We start from the raw sequence: 20,534 nt of genomic DNA, 5'->3' as shown, positions 1-20,534 counted from the left end.
TACATAATATATTATAGTTATTTAATCAGGATTATTTTTACCATTGATGTTTTCTCATAACGCTCGGAGAGACATTTTTATACATTTAGACACTGGGAAGGGGGGAAGCCGACATCCTAGGGGTTGGGACCTTTGAGGATATACTTCTAAGAGCATGAGGAACACGTCATGTGTCAAAAATTAAACCTACGTTATTTATTTTGAGGTCTATCTTGCCGATTCTTGCCTGTACTTTAAATACCTAACAAGATGCGCGTGTATCTTATTCGAGCGACGTACGCATACTGAAGCGCCGCGCCGCGCCGCTGGGTATGTCGCACTAGCGTCACTGCACTGCGCGTCGCTTCGGTGCGCTTCAAAATATTCTCTCCAGCCGTGCCGCGCGGCAACGCGCGGTGAAGCGCCGCGCCGCGCCGCTCTAGTGCGATATGCGCCATACAAAATGATAGAAATGATATTTTGAAGCTCTGTGCCGCGACGTGAAGCTCACTGAAGCGCCGCGCCGCGCCGCTCAGGTGCGTACGAACCTTTATGAGCAAGAACGAATTTTCGTTGTTCTTGTGTTTAAAAAATAAAATCGCGCGCCATTCAAAATTAAGATTTCTGCGCAGGTACATCGGCCGTAACTTATAAAAGTGGTAGTTCAGACTTTACTAGTAACTATCAACACTTGTCCTTCAAGCTTTGTCCATTCCACCAAGTCCTGAAGTCATCCCACACGGTCACTTCAGCCACCCTCTCTTCATCGTTGAGCGCTTTACACAGTTTACACACCTCATCCGAGGGGCGACTCTCTCGGTACCTGTAGTGGTTCCTCCAACGGAAGAAGTCGTGATACTTGCTACTGTCGTTGATAATCTCGTGCATCCGACGAGCCAGCTGCTTGGGGCCCAATTTCAACGCGTCGAGGTAACTGCCTGGGGGAAGAAACCTGAAATTTTTTTGAGATTTAAAAAAATATGCTTACGAGTACATAATATAGGAGACGAGATTTGAAAAGTGGTGAATTATGTAGAGTAGGTAGGTACGTAGACTGAGTAAAAAAGCTAGACTGAAGTACTGTGTAACCGCGTCTGAGATAGCGATAGCACGACGTAACGATGAATAACACGACAATTTTGCACTATTGTCGTACCTACTCCTAGCACAAGCCTGACGCTTAATTGGAGAGGAAAGGGGAACATTAGTCATTTAATATGGCTAATATTCTTTATATAAAAAATTTAAAAAAAAAATTACCATTATTTAGTAGTCAATATTTGTATTAAACGTTTTTTATGTGAAAACAAGTAAATAACTAATGAGAAATACAATTACGCCACGAATTCTCAAAGTTTGTTTTGCAACTAAAGTTGTAGTCCTTGAAAAAAATCGGTTACACGATAAGAGACAAAAAATATGTTAGCTGCGTCTCTGTTTATCACATTAGTAATTTTATCTGTGCTCTCTTTTTAGTGTGAATGAGAAAGCAAACGTTCTTTTGTCTAGATTTTTTACTCAGTCTACGGTAAAGTACGACGAGGCTCTTTTGGCACTTGAATGACATTGACAGGGTGCTCCCCTGAAGGTTGTAGAACAAAGGCTGCCAGCAAATAAAATCTCAATTTTACGGAATATATTGAAAATGTTCTCTCTAAGAGAAGAACTGTGCTTTGCAGTGAGCCGGCAATGGGTTGATCATGACGACACAAGTAAATAAGTTCTTTTTACCTTGAGTAATTAGCTGAACCGTAGACAATAGGGACGGCATAATTGTTGAGTGCACTCAGCAGCTTCTCCGTCACGTAGTCCTCAGCGAAGGAATTCTCAAACGACAAGTAAAAGTAGTAATCATTCTCTATCTTTTTAAAGCAAGAATCCTCATTTTCCCTCGTACAACTGAGGGTGCCACATCGGCCGTAAATATCAACAGTCCGTCCATAAGGTTTCAGCTCCTTCTTCAGCTCATCCACAAAAACCTCCCTACCACTATTCGTTGTACAATGGGAGACGAACCACGCCGCTGTTTTCGATTTACTCGCCAATTTCATCTTTATTTCTTCATCTATAGGATCAAGTTTGTCCAGCCATTTCATATTAATTGCAGGTCCTATGATATTGTCGTGCAAATCGTATATGACTATATATCCCCAAAATATATTTGAGTCGATTCGATACGTCCACGTCCAGTTAAAGAATCCGTTGTACATCGGAGAGCAGACGGCGTAGTTATCTGCGGATTCTGACGCAGCGAAAATGTACTTCTGTTTCGGAGACCTTGCAGACGGCAGTTGGAACGACCAGAGTTTCATGGCGTCTATCCCGCCGAAAACAACAGCATCGAATTCAGTTTGATCGATGAAATAATTTCTGTCGTCAGTGATGAAGCAGTTGCTAAAGTTGCACTTGCCTCTAACGAAAATAGAGTTGCCTTGGCCCATTGGGATGAGGGGATAATTGAATCTACTAGTCCATTGCAGGATATACTTGAAACTCTTATGGTTCAAATACGGGATGTCTTTTCTCTGCGACCTTATAGAGTAGAGTCTTGCATTGTAGGTGTACATGAGGGAGGCAGCGTAGAAGAGGATCACTATAAATATTACTCGGGAAGCATTTAGTCTGGTTATTAGGAAACACATTCTTGTATTCATGGTGTTTGGACGTTTAGTTTACAAGGCACATTGGCACCGATTCCGTTCTTTCTCTAAACTAAATTTAGAGTATCTGCATCTTTTTCTTTTCAACAATGCTAAAAAGGCATACATGAACTTTACATTTAAAGACTCTAAATTTTAGTGCACGCTACAAACAGTAGGCTCGCGACTGTGCGCTAAAATCACGGGTTTTACCATTTAAAAATTAAATTTAAAACTATCAAACTGCGTCTGTCCTTTTCATATTACATTTAACATTAGTAAGAAGAGGATGCGAATACTCTAAAATTAGGTTGTGCTCAGAATCAGTACCATTGTTTATTGTTGTTCGCTCTGTTATCCATCTGTTTCTCTGCGCTCCAAATCATGAACATCTGTTTCGTGCGTCATCTAGGCAAACTCCGCTGGCTTCCGAAGGTCAGCTTTCATTTAGACCCATCGGATGTTTTAATTACTCGTTGATTTTGACGCCTGAATACCTGAAAACAAAGTTTTAATATCAACAAAGTAACAGCGAGGAAACTCGTGTAATTCGGTGTAAAGTCACACAGGAGTTATAATAAACTAGCTGATGCCTGCGACCTTGTTTGCATGGATACAGGTTTTTTTAAAAACCCGCGGGAACTCTTTGTTTTTCCGGGATAAAAAGTAGCCTAAGTGTTAATACAGGGATTTTCTGGGATAAAAAGTAGCCTATGTATTTCAGCCAAATCCGTCCAGTAGTTTTTGCGTAAAAGAGTAACAGATGTGATTCTAATAATAATAAAAAAAACAAGTGTGATTCTAATAAATAACATTGATTCCGTGTGTAGTAAAACCGGTCAAGTGCGAGTCGGATTCGCACTTCCGTTGGCACCCCTCGGGTCCGGAACCCTCAAAATGACACCGAACTACTATTTTCTATTATCTTATCATCATCATCATCAACCAATCGACGTCCACAGCTGCACATAGGTCTCTTGTAGGGACTCCCACACGCCACGGTCTTGCGCCGCCTGGATCCAGTATTATATATATATCCGTATTTTTACGGACTCTGATCGGATGAGTGCGTAACTGCTCTTTTCTCAGCTGTCCGCCCGTCAATCTGTATGTCTGTCACCGAGTACCTATCTCGTGAACCGTAGTAGGTAGAGAATTAAAATTTTCACAGAATGTGTATTTCTATTGTCGCTATAACAACAAATAATAAATATTTGCAAAATGGCCGCCATAAAATAAAAAGCGTTATTTCCCGAACGAAAGTACGGATTACAGAACCTTTCGTGTGCAAGTTCGACTCGTACTTGACCCATTTTTAATTTTTATGGTTCCGTACCCGAATCACAGGGGGAGATGTATACCTATTCATGTGCCCGAAGGGTGCCAACGGGATCCTATTACTAAGCCACTGTCCCGTGTACTCTAGACAGACGTCTAGACTCTAGACGTGTGTCTGTCAGCGGGCTGTCCGCTGTATTTCGTGAACCGTAATAGGTAGAATATATAGGTAGAGTGTGTAATTCTATTGCCGCTATGACAACAAATAATATACCTACCCTACCTACCTACTACTATACCACGGTAATAATTTTTTTTTTATATACTTATATTTTTTAAATATTATATACATAATACCTATTACCGTGACTATAGGTACATATTATTAGCTCCTAGTTAACTATTACCTTAACCTGAAATTATTTGATTATAATCTCTATTATTAGCTCCTAGTTAAGTACCTACCTAATTTTAACATTATTAAAATCAATTTAGGTACCTACCTAAGCTGTTGGTTTTCCAAATAAAATAATAGGTAAGTACCTAGGTACAAAGGATAATTAGAATATATTCGTAGTAGGTATTAGGCCTACCTAGGCTTTTACTCAGTCAACAGAGCATGCGTCAATTTCGGCGCCACAATGTCGAGGTCGGGCCATGTCGCCCCCACACCAACCAAACTGCCAGCCAAGGACCCTTGGCGCGCGAATCTGACTCACTTTGCCGGTTTTTTTTAACAAGGAAAAACGTAGGTTACCTAATTCAATGAACATTAATTAGTTTTTTCTATAAAAAGTCTAGAAACCTCGTAATGATTTTAAAATACCTAGGTATTTACTTAACAAGGTAAGTAGGTACCTACTTAGGAAATTCTATTCAATTGAGAGGAGTACCTACCTACAACCCGTCGGTAATATCTGCGTACCTCGCTGGAATGCGCTTCCCCGCAGCTCGCCCATTTTCGCTTATCCAGTACCCAAAGAGTAGGTAGGTATATAAACACTACCAGTACCGTTGCCAACGCAAGCACGTTGCATGACGTCATTAAGCCAGGTTCTAAGATATTTCCGAGGGGTTAGAGGTTGTATTGTAAGTCATTTATTGTCGACGGAACGTTTTCCTGTTCAGAAGGTAGGTACCTACCCTGAAGTATTCGAATTTCGAAGGCCTTCAATACTGCCGCATCCTACCTAATAATAATAATATTACAATACCCAGTGGCGGATTTGCAGTCTTGGCCGCCCTAGGCCCCAGGATTTCGTAAGTACCAGCCGCTCCTTTCTCAACACCCATTAATCATAGTCATAGCTATGAGTTGATTGGGGAGGGGGGAGGGGGGGGGGGGGATTAAAAATGTTTCTTTTGATTTGTCAGTAAAATACAATCCAATGATAAATAGGAGCGCAAGCGGAGCAGGCGCAATTTTTTTTGTTGTTAAAAAAAAGTGATTTTTGTCATGATTGGCCGCCTCTAATATCTAGCCGCCCTAGGCCCGGGCCTACTGGGCCTTAGGGCAAATCCGCCACTGACAATACCGTGGTCACGAGCGCGATACGGTAAATTAAGTTGTAGGTAGGTAGGTAGGTAGGTAGGTAGGTAGGTAGGTAGGTAGTGTACATTATAATAATTATGGGTATTGTCCGACGTGGTCCGACCCCATCGGGTTTATTGATAACATAAACAAACTGCAATAGTAGATAGATAGGTAGGAGAAGGCGATAAGGTAGAAGTTAGAATAATTGTTATAACTTAACAGTTAACACCTTTCCTGCAGCTGTGCAATGTCAAGTACGAGTCGGACTCGCACACGAAGGGTTCCGTGCAATCGAGCAATTAGAAATAACACTAATATTTATTTTTAATTTCTATGGCGGCCACTTTGAAATTTCTATTATTTGTTGTACCTATTGTAACTTATAGCAGCAATAGAAATACCTACACATTCTGTGGAAGTTTCAACTATTTACCTATTTACGATATAAAACTATTAATAGGGTGCCGCGGCCGTTGGACGGAACCCTAAAAATAGTTTTTGAGTTATCGCCAGAAAACGTGGGCATTTTGAAATACATTAATTTCTAATCTAGTTAGTATTAAAAGAATGCTACGTAGCTCGGTACCTACCTACCTCGGAACAATTTTTTGTTTTGCACTTTGCAGTTAACGGTTTTTCAGTTTTTTTTAAACTGGTTTTACGGCTCTGGATTCTAGCCCTTTTGAGCCTTACTTTTTTAGTTTGATTTAGACACAGAGATACCGGACACGAGCAATAAGCATGCTTCTAAACATGGTTAATATACACCTATACATGGTGCAGTAGCAGTAGGTTACCTATGGACTATGGGAACATGGGGGCGGTCAGAAGTATATTACATACCTACAGCAAAAAAAAAACAAAAAAAAAAAAAAACCTACCATAGTATTTACCGTGCGTTGGTTAACTTTTGAAGAGTAGGTAGGTATGTACCTAAGTTTTATAGGTACGTAAAGGCGAGCTTTACTATAGAATAACTCAAGAATATTGCAAATTGTTACGTACCTACGCCACTCAAAAGCACTGCAAACTTCCAAACACTTGCTAAACCACTGACTGTATAATATTATTACACCATAAACCACAATAATCGTACTTAATAATATCTAGATGGTATTTACTTTATTCTATTTATATTTCTAGCACTTCACTTAACAGATAAATATAATATTTATAAGTATAGTTTTTCAAGATAATAAGGCAAACACAAGGCAAACACGTTACACGTCCTTTTAGGGCAGTCACCGACTTGAAACTAGCCCGTTTGTTATTTTGGTATCGAAATTCGAAGTCGAACTTATAATTTTTGCGTGCGGCGGCGTTCACATTGACATTTTTTCCTGAAATTCCTATAGGTAAGTAGACAGACGTATTATTGTAAATATGTGAATTCTAAAATTCTATAAATATAGGTAATTATTAAAAAATTGTAGACGTAAAATCAATAGATTGAAAGTGGCAGTCTTAACTCATAATAATAATTACCTATAATCTTAAAAATATCTTAAATATGTGTCACACTTAAAAGATTATAAATTCATAAATATAAATGTCTGTCGGCTGAATTCACATGTTTGTCGGAGTAAGTATGCCCGACTAGTTTGGAACCCTTCCGTGAATGGCCTCTGCAAGTCACGCGGCGCCAAGGAATCTTCTTGGCGCCACGCCACCGCGCCGCAAGCAGAGACTAACGTGCTAACGGCGAAAGACATTCAAGCCGAATGAGGAAGTTTCAGGCCAACGTTCGATAAAATTTTCATAGATGGCGCTGCATACAATACCACCACTAAAGACGAAAAATAATACCTATATCACAGAATAATATTAGTACTAACGTACCTATATCTATAAATGATCTATGCTTTTATGTTTAGGTCGTGTCAATCAATGACATAGATGAAGAAGTAAGAGCTAGCGTGCACTGCAGTTTTCCTTATGTTTCTTCCCCACAAAATCTGTGAACTATAATAGAAGTAATTAATTAATTTTACATCGGGGAAGAAACGTAAGTATTGACACGAACTAAAGTGTACGGGAGCGGTGTGTAGGCTCGACCGTACCAAAGGGAGATCTCCCACCGAGTGGTTGGTTGTGCTCGGTAGCGCCAGCTGGGCCAACAGTTACATCTTGAAACTTCTATATTATATAGTCCAGATGTCAGAAAACTCTGTTAGTGCGAGTACTGTCGGCGGTACATTTGTTCGGGACTACGTCATGAAATGTAATCGATTGAACAGCGCCATCTAGTTTCATCTGTGGCAACCACCACAAAAGCATAGATCATTATAGATATAGGTATTATTTTTCGTCTTTAGTGGTGGTATAGTTTTCAGCGCCATCTATGAAAATTTTATCGTACGTTGCCCTGAAACTTTCTCATTGGGATGGTTATGATGACTACGTCAAAAATAAATTATTTCTTCAATCAATCAATCAGCCTGTTTGCGTCCACTGCTGGACATAGGCCTTCCCAAGAGCGCACAACCACACACAATCCTTTGCCTTCCTCATCGACCCACTTCCTCATCCACCCACTTCCCGCTACTTAAAGTCGTCAGTCCAGCGGGTTGGAGGTCATCCCACACTCCGCAAATTATTTCTAAGGAACTAATAAAGAGAGGGTCTTCCAATTCCAAAAGTCGTAAAATCCACGTCCGCTGTTAGTTTTAAGTTTGCCGACCTCCGATTAGGAGCTAGACATCCTAACTAATCACTAGGGCCTAGGCTATCACAGCTTCAATCTAAAAGAAGCTGTATCTAAGATTTTGTCGATAAAACGCATTAAAACATGCAGTGTGGAGTTGTCTTAACTATGTTTGTAATGCTGGGCCGGTGGACGATGGACGTCTTGTAAGAACGGGACGGAAATACACCGTTTGACCTCTTCCACCCAATTTGTAGCAAGTTAAACAACAACGTTGTTGTATAGAAGTTTAATAACAGTACAGTCGATAAGGCTGTCTTGGCACTTGAATGACATTTACAGGCGGCGCTGTTGGAGAACAAAGGCTTAAGAGTATTCAAACAAGAACAAAGGAAACACTTGACAGCAACGTTAGTTCCGATTTTCGCCACGCGCCAAGGTAGCCTTGTCGCACTGTACCTACTGTAGGTCGATTTCGTAAAACCTGCATCAATCATTATTACAATCTCAATTGTTTTGATTGGCTTAATTTGTGCGATTCTTGTTGCAACAATGCATTGCAGCCAATAGTGAGCATGCGGTGAGCGCGCGTCAACCAATCAGAAGTGATTGCAATCGTGACATTGTAGCTGTCATTCTACCGCAATCGAGGAGCAGCTGCTCGATTCTACTATGCCTATAGCTGTTATACGCGACAGGTCGAGATTTTAATCGAGGTGAGGACGCCCCGCACACGGCACACCCCCACAGCCGCCGCGCTAACCGGGTGCGGGATAGCGCGGATGACGTGCGAACACATATTATGCGGGTGTGGGAGGCGGCCCCCCGTCTCATACCCCGGTTGCCATCTCCAGAGTCTACACCTGTCGCGTAGGTACTATATCAACAGTACTTACCTACCTATAAGTAGGTAATAGTCTGTGTAAGTCTCTTCTCTATAACATTTCCCGCGTCTGTATGTAGGTATGTAATATGTATGTAATGTATGAACGCGTAGATCTTTTAAACTACGCAACGGATTTTAATGCGGTTTTCACCAATAGATAGAGTGATTCAAGAGGAAGGTTTATAGCTTTAGTTTAGTTTTCAAAAAATTAGAGATCCCTAGAGAAATTGAAATAATGTGAATTAGGTCGGAAAAATGCTCTCATTTGAGAGTTTCCGAGGCAATGACACCTCAATGACATCAAGTTCTACGTTGCACCCATGCGAAGCCGGGGCGGGTCGCTAGTATACAATAAGTGTGTGTCGGAGTTTAATAATAGTTCTTTATACATCACCGTTATGGGCGGATAATTGCAAATCGGTCACATGGTGCTGTTGGTACCTAATAAAAAAACCGGCCAAGTGCGAGTTAGACCCGCGCACCGAGAGTTCCGTACTATAGTCGTATTTTTTCGACATTTTGTACGATAAATCAAAAATTATTTAGCGTAATAATAAATAGAAATCTGTTTTAGAATATAATATACAGGTAAAGAAACCCCACTTGGCAATCTTACTTTCAAAGTCGAAAATAGCAATATTTGTTAATGAACACAATTAAATTTTTTTGTGTGATGTAACCACAAATTCACGGTTTTCAGATTTTCCCCCTAATGTCTGCTATAAAACCTACCTACCTGCCAAATCTCATGATTCTAGGTCAACGGGAAGTACCCTGTAGGTTTCTTGAAAGACCGACAGACAGACAGACAGACAACAAAGTGATCCTAATAAGGTATAAGGAAGGTACGGGATAAGGTTCCCGTTTTTTCTTTTGAGGTACGGAACCCTAAAATAATAATAACCGGTTTACAACAACATAGGTAGGTACATTACCACATTACATTAACATATTTTAGGGTTATTTATTCTAATTACCTACTGTTTTTAGGGTTTCGTCCATCAAAAGGAAAAATGTACCCTTATAGGACCACTTCGTTGTCTGTCTGTCTGTCTATCCGTCTGTACGTCTGTCCGTCTGTCTGTCGTGTCTGTCACGAAAACCTACAGTAAATTTTAAAATAAATTTATCAAATCACATAAGTATAGATGGCGCTGTTGTCATTATCTTAAAAAATCTCGTTAAAATATCTCGTACTATACTACGGAACCCTTCGTGTGCGAGTCCGACTTGCACTTGGCTGGTTTTTTAATCAATAAGTGCTTGTTAACTCCACTAAGTAGAAAATTTCTGGTTATCGGTGGTTAACCCCAATTATTATTAACTAGCTTCTGCTCGCGGCTTCGCCCGCGTGGCCTACAGGAAACAAATGGCATTTTTTTTTCTTAGCTGACACCTCAAGAAAAAACCTACTTTCCAAATTTCAAGTCTGTCCCATACAAACTTTCATCCCCTATTTTACCACTCTTATGTGCGAATTTTCCAAAAATCCTGAAACACGTATTTCTTCATTTGTAACTGAAAACCCAAATACCAATTTTCATGCAAATAACTTGAAAAATGACGGACTTTCATACAAATTTCCATCCCCCATTTAACTCACTTAGGGGTGGAATTTCGAAAAATCCTTTCTTAGTGGATACCTACTCTTTACAAAGAATAGACCCTCCAAATTTCATGTCTTTAGGACCAGCGGCTTAGGCTGTGCTATATATATGTCAGTCAGTCAGTCAGTCAGGAATTTGAATTTTATATATATAGATAGAATAAATAAAATGCATATTGGTCTTTAATCTTTATGGGTTAGGCCACTTTTGTAAAGGCGGCGCGTGGCTCTCACCTTGCGTGACATCACCGCTTCACCATAATTAACGTGAATTGAACCATTGATTAATGTTAATTTGGTAGCACACTATAATTGCCATCCTCCTCACAATGTTCTATGCGGAAAAGGACGGCACTACAATATGCCGTTGCATCCTACGAACAAGGGCGTAAATTACAAAAGGCCTACTTTTCAGGAAGTTCCAAGGTGCTAAAGTGGCGACCTCCAAGCCTCCATCGCCCGCTGAGTGACTCTGCGCCTACTCTGAGTATTCTTATGTCATAGTTAGCGACCACGGATATATATATAAAATCCTAAATTACACTTCCCGGGAAACAAACCCAGTACTTCCCATTTATAAGACAACAGTACAATACTTACCACTGCGCCAGGAGGGTGACTTCCATGATGTAAACAAAGGAGGAATAGTAGGTAGTATAATATAGCCGTTTCATTTTGTTACCAAAACAAAATATTATGATGTCACCCACCAAGGGCACAGGGGGCGCCCGGCAATGTGTACCTTGGTGACCTTAGTAACAAAAACCGGCCAAGTGCGAATCAGACTCGCGCACTGAGGGTTCCGTAGTACAATCCCGTTGGCACCCTTTGGGTACGTAGGCGACGCGTATAAAACCTTTTTTTTGTTGTAAAATAATAAAGAATGGCTCAGAAAAAGAAAACGTATTTCATATGACAGATTTGTCAATTAATTTTGAAAAAAAATATGTAAATTTTATAGAATGAAAATGGAAAAAAGATGTATTCACAGATTTAGGCGTGAAATACGTTTTTAGAAGAGCTTTTATCAATATTTGCGGCCTTTCATGGAAGCATCCTGTACAAAGTGGCGAACCCTAAAATCGTGCTAAAATTAAAACCTGGTTAAAGCTATCCGCACTGGCTCGGTTCGATTTCACGAGTGCAACAAAGAAAGGAAATTGAAACAATGTATGTGTACCTAGGTATAGGGTTGTCATCCATCCGTTTTGGACGTACCTACCACCCGTAGAACCGGGCCGGATTTTTTTATTTATTCAGATTTGTACAAGTTAGATTTTGACTGCAATCTAACCGGTGGTAAGTGATGATATAGTGTTTAAACTACCGTGAGTGATTTCCATTATAAATACTATCTGTCCCGGCTTACTCACGTGTGTAGTCGACGTTAGCCCGACTAGTGTCGAACCCATCCGGGGTCCTTTTTCAAGGGAGTCCGTCCGCGCACGCGCCGCGGTTTTGACTGCGGGACGCACGTGCCGCTGCCCGTAGAGCCCGTTGTGAGGGTGGCTGGGGTGGGGGGGGAGACAGCTGCCGATCGTCTCCCGACAGTTCCTGCTGTTCTTCATCACTGGAACCGTCACCGAAATCCAGGCACGCGGAAACCGCTTTTTGACGCTAAGACAAGGGCATCAGTCGTGGGACGGGACACCATTAGCTCCGCGTGCCTGGATTTCGGTGACGGTTCCAGTGATGAAGAACAGCAGGAACTGTCGGGAGACGATCGGCAGCTGTCTCCCCCCCCACCCCAGCCACCCTCACAACGGGCTCTACGGGCAGCGGCACGTGCGTCCCGCAGTCAAAACCGCGGCGCGTGCGCGGACGGACTCTCTTGAAAAAGGAGCCCGGATGGGTTCGAAACTAGTCGGGCTAACGTCGACTACACACGTGAGTAAGCCGGGACAGATAGTATTTATGATGATATAGTCTAAGATGGAAGCTGCTGCGCGATTGCGGGAGAATGACAGCTACAATGTCACGATCGCAATCATCTCTGATTGGTTAACGTTCGCTCACTATTGGCTACAATGCATTGTTGCAACAAGAATCGCACAAATTCAGCCAATCAGAACAATTGAGATTGTAATAATGATTGATGCAGGTTTCAGGCAATCGCCCTAGTTACGGATCAAAAGGAAAAACGGAACCCGTATAGGTGTACTTTGTTGTCTGTCTGTCTGTCTGTCGGTCTGTCAAGAAACCTACAGGGTACTTCCCGATGTCTAGAATCATGAAATTCGGCAGATATAATATAAGTAGGTCTTATATGGGAAAAATCTGAAAACCGTGAATTTATAGTTACATCACACAAAAATTAAATTGTGGTCATGAGCTAAAAATAGGTATTTTCAATTTTCAAAGTAAGATACCCTATATCAAGTGGGATATCATAATATCAAAGGGCTTTAGCTGTATATATTCTAACACAGATTTTTATTTATTTTTATGCATACAAGTTTTTGATTTATCGTGCGAAATGTCGAAAAAATACGACTGTAGTACGGAATCCTTGGTGCGCGAGTCTGAAAGGCCTATGTCCTAGCAGTGGACACAAACAGGCTGATGGATTTGATTGGACTTGTTAGATCTTACCGATGGCAACCCTATATAGGTAACTACCTACTTCAAAGCGATTCAATTTCGTTCCTGATCCGATACCGATTGTGTGCTTCGTTTTTCAATCCGTGATTATAACTTGTTTATCCGTTATCGGGACGGTTTGTGGAGTTTAATAATATCAACACGTTTAGTTTATTGACCAAGGAGTATCAAAGGAGGATTATTGAGTATATTTTTAGTCACGGAGTTCTAAGCTGAGTTTGTTCTTCTTCTTCTTATTTTGCTCTATGGCTTTTATTAGTGCCACACCAGCACAACGCACTTCGCCAATGTCACGTGGAATGGAAGAGCCACAGAGGGGATAATTTTAAAAAAACCGGCCAAGTGCGAGTCAGGCTCGCGCAATGAGGGTTCCATACTACAGTCGTATTTTTTCGACATTTTGCAGCATAATTCAAAAACTATGATACATAAAAATTAATTAAAATCTGTTTTAGAATGCACAAGTGAAGACCTTTCATAGTTGATAGTTGACCACCCCACTTGATATAGTTATCTTACTTCGAAAATTGAAAATACTAATTATTAAGTCATGACCACAATTTAATTTATTTGGTGTGATGTAACCACAAATTCACGGTTTTCAGATTTTTCCCCGAATGTCAGCTATAAGACCTACCTACCTGCCAAATTTCATGATTCTAGGTCAACGGGAAGTACCCTGTAGGTTTCTTGACAGACCGACAGACAGACGGACAACAAAGTGATCCAACAAGGGTTCCGTTTTTCCTTTGAGGTATGGAACCCTAAAAATAAATCTGTAAATATTATTTTTATATAATAATCAACGCACGTCCGTTCCAAACCAAGCCTGCATTAACTCCTGTTCCAGTCAAACTGCCGAAGTTGGTATAATAAGACAGCGCGCACCACGGTCAATTTCCGTATGTTTTTTTCCCGCAAAATCTGTGAACTATAGAACTACATAGAAGCACGCGCACTGCGGAATTGATTCCACACCGGATTTTGATAGATTTAAATTCGAATATACGCATTTTAAAACGCACTGCAACACACCACACCGTGCGCACTAGCTCTAGAGTTGCCTCTCAGGTTTCTCCTCTGTGGAACTCAACTGTGTCGCGTCGCAGCATTCGCTCAAGGTCTGCCTGCCTCGCAAAATCTGTACTGTGCTGTTCTACGCCAGCTGCGTATGAGCATACGCTTAGCCTAATCTGCCCCCCAATTGTGTAAGAATAACCATTTCATGGCTATCGCAATCGTCAAGAATTCTGCCCTTTGATTGGCTGTGAAAAAATGTAAACAGCGAATCAACCAATCAAAGGGCAGAATTTCTTGACGATTGCGATAGCCATGAAATGGTTATTCTTACGCAATTGGGGGGCTGATTTCTAAACGCAGTTCATATCTACGATCATCAGAACAGTTATAACTTATAGCTATGATGTGGATAATTATATACGCAAGTTTAATTTTTACAAACGAGCGTCTAAAACTGATTATACTATCAAAAGGAGTGCACAGTGCACACACCGATGTCCGTTGGAACATATTGTTATAAAAATTGTTATGATGCGCCTGGATTGCGCCCCATCTATTAGAACATTTATATCGCTGCCTAAATAATAGAAAACAAGGTTATCGAAAGGTTAAGTATAGGTACCTAGTACCTACCCATATTTAAATTTAGCTCACGGCGATATTGTGTTTTTGGTTCGCTGGTTCCAGATATTTTTGTAGTAGAAATTCGGGAGTAGGGTTTTATTAGATTTCTAAAGCGTTTTATTCGATTTTGATTAGGTACGAGTTACGACCACTGAATAGTAAATAGGAATTTAACAGTAACTATAGTATTGGAGACCAAGATGCTAAATAGGGATTTACTCGAGAGTCGTGAAGACCTATTGGATTGTGAAGATAAGGTGCTAAAAAGAAAAAAAGGTTATATGATGTAACCCCTTTTACTGGTAGGGAGAGCGCGTACAGGTTTTCAAAAATGTAAAAAAATATTTATTCACAAACAAATACTCGAGCGCTTTAGATTTTAATAGTTTAGGTACACGCTGAAATTTTGATGGTTGTTTTCCCGAAGCGAAATGATTATGTAGTGATATTACAATCGATTAATAAATATATAAAAATATTAGAGTCAAAAATGTAAAATTTACAATCGAGAAAAACAAAAATCGAATGAGACCTCGAACCAATAGTGATACCGCGTGCATGCAGGCTAGTTTATGTCGTATCACTACACGCGAGAGCTTATTTTGCTCTAAACTTTTTCACTTTATTGGCAGCGCGGTTTGAGTGGATGTACCTACCTGCTATTCACGTTACTTCTAGGGCGCTACTATTGTTTCTCACACTTTCGAGTTGTCGATTTTTTTTTTAATTATTTCAAAACAAAAACATTTTATTTTTTAAGTTTAACTCAAAATTTCGATAGTACTACTGAGGGCAAATCGTTCTGCCGCGGGAAGACAAACACTAAAATTTCACCGTGTATAATGCGCACCTTGTGTTTTTTATCGCAAAAATATTTATCTGCTGGTTTTGCTGGTTTGCATGGTGGGGGTGGTCGTTACGAAGATGTACTCCATCTTAGGATGGCACTCCATCTTAGGCTGCATTATCACTTCCCACTAGGGCGATTGTCTAAAACCGGCATCAATCATTATTACAATCTCAATTGTTCTGATTAGCTGAATTTGTGCGATTCTTGTTGCAACAATGCATTGTGGCCAATAGTGAGCGAGCATTAACCAATCAGAGATGATTGCTATCGTGACATTTTTTTTTATTTTTTTTTATTCAGATACAAGTTAGCCCTTGACTGCAATCTCACCTGGTGGTAAGTGATGATGCAGTCTAAGATGATAGCGGGCTAACCTGGAAGGGGTATGGCAGTTTTTATTAAACCCATACCCCTTTGGTTTCTACACGGCATCGTACCGGAACGCTAAATCGCTTGGCGGCACGGCTTTGCCGGTAGGGTGGTAACTAGCCACGGCCGAAGCTTCCCACCAGAAAACATTGTAGCTGTGAAACAACCACAGTAGGGCGGGCCACAGGTCTAATAACACATAATTTGTGCGATTAACAATGAATGATGAACACAAAATTGTAGTTAGAGGTAAACTAAGCCGAAATTAAATGGTTCAAATTAACATTTTGGCTTTCAATTTATATGCATCGATGTCAAAATGGAATATCTAAAGTGTAAAGTTTAGCCTAGTTTAGATATTGCATTTCCATCGATATCAATATTCATCAATGGCAAGCTTTCGGCTCTCGATTGTTTTCACATGCATTGAGCTATGCATGACGTACCTATGCAATGACCTGTGGCACTACCGCGGTTGTTTGACAGCTACAATGTCACGATCGCAATCATCTCTGATTGGTTAATGCTCGCTCACTATTGGCTACAATGCATTGTTGCAACAAGAATCGCACAAATTCAGCCAATCAGAACAATTGAGATTGTAATAATGATTGATGCAGGTTTTAGACAATCGCCCTACTGAGGGTCAGCATTCAACTAAAATGAACGACACGTCGTGAAATGTGTAGCATCATGTACCCTTATTATAAATGCGAAAGTGTGTTTGTTTGATGGTTTTTTGTTTTGTCCTTCGATCACGTTACAACGGTGCAACGGATTGACGTGATTTTTTGCATGGGTATAGATAAAAACCTGGAGAGTGACATAGGCTACTTTTTATCCTGAAAAATCAAAGAGTGCCCACGGGATTTTAAAAAACCTAATTCCACGCGGACGAATCAGCTAGTAGTAACATAATGAACAATATTTATTATACATACAATTTAATTATTTATTTTATCGTCTGAGGAACCCCAGGGCAAGTGTTAACCCTGGTCTCTGACCAGCCCCCCAATTGTGTAAGAATAACCATTTCATGGCTATCGCAATCGTCAAGAAATTCTGCCCTTTGATTGGTTGATTCACTGTTTACATTTTTTCACAGCCAATCAAAGGGCAGAATTCTTGACGATTGCGATAGCCATGAAATGGTTATTCTTACACAATTGGGGGGCTGACTGTCTGGTATCTACAATTTATTATCGTGAAAATCCCTTCAATTATTTTTATCATCATCATCATGATCAACCCACCGGCTCACTACTGAGCACGGGTCACCTCTCAGAGTGAGAAGGGATTAGGTCATAGTCTGCCATGCTGGTCCAATGCGGTTTGGCAGACTTCACACACCTTTGAGAACATGAAGAACTCTCAGGTTTGCAGGTTTCCTCACGATGTTTTCCTTCACCGTTAAATTGATATTTTATTGTTTTAAGAACGCACGTAACTTCCAAAAAAGTTAAAGGCCCGGGATCGAACTCCTGACCTCTCGAAAAGAAGGCGGACGTCTTAACCACTAGGCTATCACCGCTTTTTATTATTTTTATAGCAATGTTTAATTGCTGCAATATTGTCGTACCTTTTGTGCAGGCACTGATTATAGGGATTGTCTAGAATCTAGATGCTAGATCAAAGACTACGCGAGCTAGTACAATCAAGTGTTGTGATTGTGGGTGGGTGGTAGGTAATAGGTATGCAAATTGCAATCACCACTAGGAGCGTGTATCCATGGAACACCAAACGACACGTTTTTCAGTCACGACACGACACACGAATACGATCTATCGTTCCTACCTACCTTTAACCTACGGTTTTACTACAAGTGACAATGATACAGTTATCAGCAGTAAGTGACGATGCAGTATAGATGGAAGCGAGTTTACTTAGTTTGAAGGGGTATGGCATTTTAGTAAAATCACCACAGAACTCTAATTTGATTTTAAATTTGTGAATAAATCTAATTGAATCGTCCGAGCCTCAATAGCTCAACAGGTAAAGGAGTGGACTGAAAACCGAAAGGACGGTTCAAACCCCGCCCGTTGCACTATTGTCGTACCTACTCCTAGCACTAGCTTTACGCTTAGTTGGAGGGGAAAGGGGATAATTAGTCATTTAACATGGCAAATATTCTTTTTTTTTTTTAAAAGCATCTACCACTGGTTCGGAAATCTGAATGCCCTTCCTATCGAGGAGAACCGGCAAGTCGAAGTCGTTACACCAATGGATCGTATCGTAACTTGTAAGGCGTTCTGTGGACGCCGTGGAAAAACGTTAATTGAGCATTTTTCTACGCTCAAATGAACAAGCCATTTAGCTAAAGCACAAAGACTAAGGGCGCTTTCTCACTAGGACACCAGTGGCGGCGCAACCAATCGCGCTACCAACAAAAGAATACAGCTATATGGAGGCACATGAAGCTCTATGGAGGTACCTCACCAGTCACCAGTCGACTGAACTCAGAAGGCGATTTCGTAAAACCTGCATCAATCATTATTACAATCTCAATTGTTGTGATCGGCTGAATTTTTGCTATTCCTGTTGCAACAATATATTGTAGCCAATAGTGAGCGAGCGTCAACCAATCAGAGGTGATTGCGATCGTGACATTGTAGCTGTCATTCTACCACAATCGCGCAGCAGTGTTCAACACTGAATGATAGCCACCGAGCACATTTGAGATTGGTTGGTTCTACATTTCTGTTTCACTGAGTGTTAAAATATTTTTTCGTAGAAAACCATCAATGGATTAAAAATAAATGGCAAATGAGCTCGGGGGCTATCATTCAGTGTTGAACACTGAGTTAGCGAATCACCTCGGCGCTGGTGTCCGCTTAGTTGCGCAACCAAATTTGTTGGTGTTTGCCGGGATAACCAGTAATATGTATAGAGCTATTTGGCGTCTCACTCACTCGGCCTCCAGTTGCGCTACCAGGGACGCCCCTCCCGCACACTGCTCGTGCGTGACGATGTCATTCGCACGTGTAGTGTACACTGTTAATGCTCTCACCCTAGTTTCTGCTCTGGTGTTTCTCGTTTGGTAGTTCAAGACACCACGGTGGCGCGACCGACGGTGTCGCCATGGTGTCCTAGTGAGATAGTTGGCTTAAAGCAAAACAGACCCTAATTGAAAGGCGTGAATTAATTGGAAAATCAAAGAGTATAATATTAAGTGACCATTAGTTGCCAGAATAATAAAAGTTTTGGACCATTATTTTCTAAACTGCGTAAAGCATGCAATTACCTACAAAATATGCCTTCTACCACTCACTACCTAGGTACCTACTACTCGTTTGATGTCGTCTGTCATTGAGCATTAGAGCTAGCGCGCACCACGGTAAAGCGTACATTTTTTTCCCGCAAAATCTGTGAACTATAGAACTACATATTTCCGCGCACTGCGGAATTAATTCCGCAAATTTACGGATTTTAAAACGCCTCGCAACTCGCCGCAGCGTGGTGCGCGCTAGCTCTTGCCACTTATGTCACAGTGTTACTTACGGGGGTGTGACTCAACGGGACCAACCCTTTCCATATTATTTTCGTTATGCTCATGTTCATTTTTAGGCCCTCCTGCTGAGAAACTCAGCTAAGGTCATCGAGCATTGTATTTAAGTCTTCCAGAGTTTCTGCCATAGGTAGGTACCTACCTACTGGTATATCGTGATTCGTGAGTATATCGAACGTAGGCAGTAGGTTAACCCAAGCTGCCTTTAAAGGAAGAAATCTTTTTTCCGTAGCGTAAAATACGGAAACGATATTTGCAGCCACGATAATACCTATCAATCTATCAGGCAAATCAAATCTCAGTTTATTAGCATACGAGTTCATGGAAAATAGATTTTATCAAGGTTTAACCTGGAAATATATTTTAACAACCGCACCCAAATCGCTGAATTGTTACTTTAGATTGAGTTAAAACGAGACAGAGCTGTATCTCACACATCTGTCTCGTTTTAACTCAATCTTAAGTAACGATTAGCGACTCTGAGTGCGGCTGTTACTTACTTACTTAATAATTCAACGATGTGTGGTCTAGTTGTGACAACGCATACCTATAGATCGACTAGCTTATGCTCGCGACTTCGTCCGCGTGGACTACACAATTTTCAAACCCCTATTTCACCCCTTTAGGGGTTGAATTTTCAAAAATCCTTTCTTAGCGGATGCCTACGTCATAATAGCTACCTGCATGCCAAATTTTAGCCCGATCCGTCCAGTAGTTTGAGCTGTACGTTGATAGATCAGTCAGTCAGTCAGTCAATCAGTCAGTCAGTCAGTCACCTTTTCCTTTTATATATTTAGAAGAAGAAGAAGATTGCCATCTGATATTGATATTATAAACTTAGACACACAGTGAGAGACGTTAAATTAATTGCAATTTGCAATCGACTCTGCTATCGGGCTGAACTCAGGGAATAAGGATATCTCATGAATGAACCGCTTGCAGTGTTTATTTAGAGCCATTTGACTTTGACATTCTAAACCTAGATACACAGTTGCTCAG

General features: G+C 40.8%; 1 protein-coding gene across 1 annotated transcript; it reads right to left on the bottom strand.

Annotated features, from left to right (window-relative positions):
- Nucleotides 1-656: 656 nt before the first annotated feature.
- LOC117990033 (alpha-(1,3)-fucosyltransferase C-like) lies at nt 657-7,003 on the bottom strand. The gene is made up of 4 exons (XM_069504193.1): nt 6,916-7,003; nt 6,436-6,779; nt 1,711-3,115; nt 657-931 (listed from the first exon to the last, which is right to left on the bottom strand). Exons 3-4 carry the CDS (start codon nt 2,631-2,633, stop codon nt 664-666), a joined length of 1,191 nt encoding a protein of 396 aa, XP_069360294.1. The 5' UTR covers nt 2,634-3,115; nt 6,436-6,779; nt 6,916-7,003; the 3' UTR covers nt 657-663.
- Between the last annotated feature and the right edge of the window lie 13,531 nt (nt 7,004-20,534).

This window comes from Maniola hyperantus, chromosome 17, assembly GCF_902806685.2.
Source record: "Maniola hyperantus chromosome 17, iAphHyp1.2, whole genome shotgun sequence".
Classification (NCBI taxonomy): Eukaryota; Metazoa; Arthropoda; class Insecta; order Lepidoptera; family Nymphalidae; genus Maniola; species Maniola hyperantus.
The sequence above is the reverse complement of the archived record's forward strand: the minus strand, read 5'-3'. Positions and strand labels throughout refer to the sequence as shown.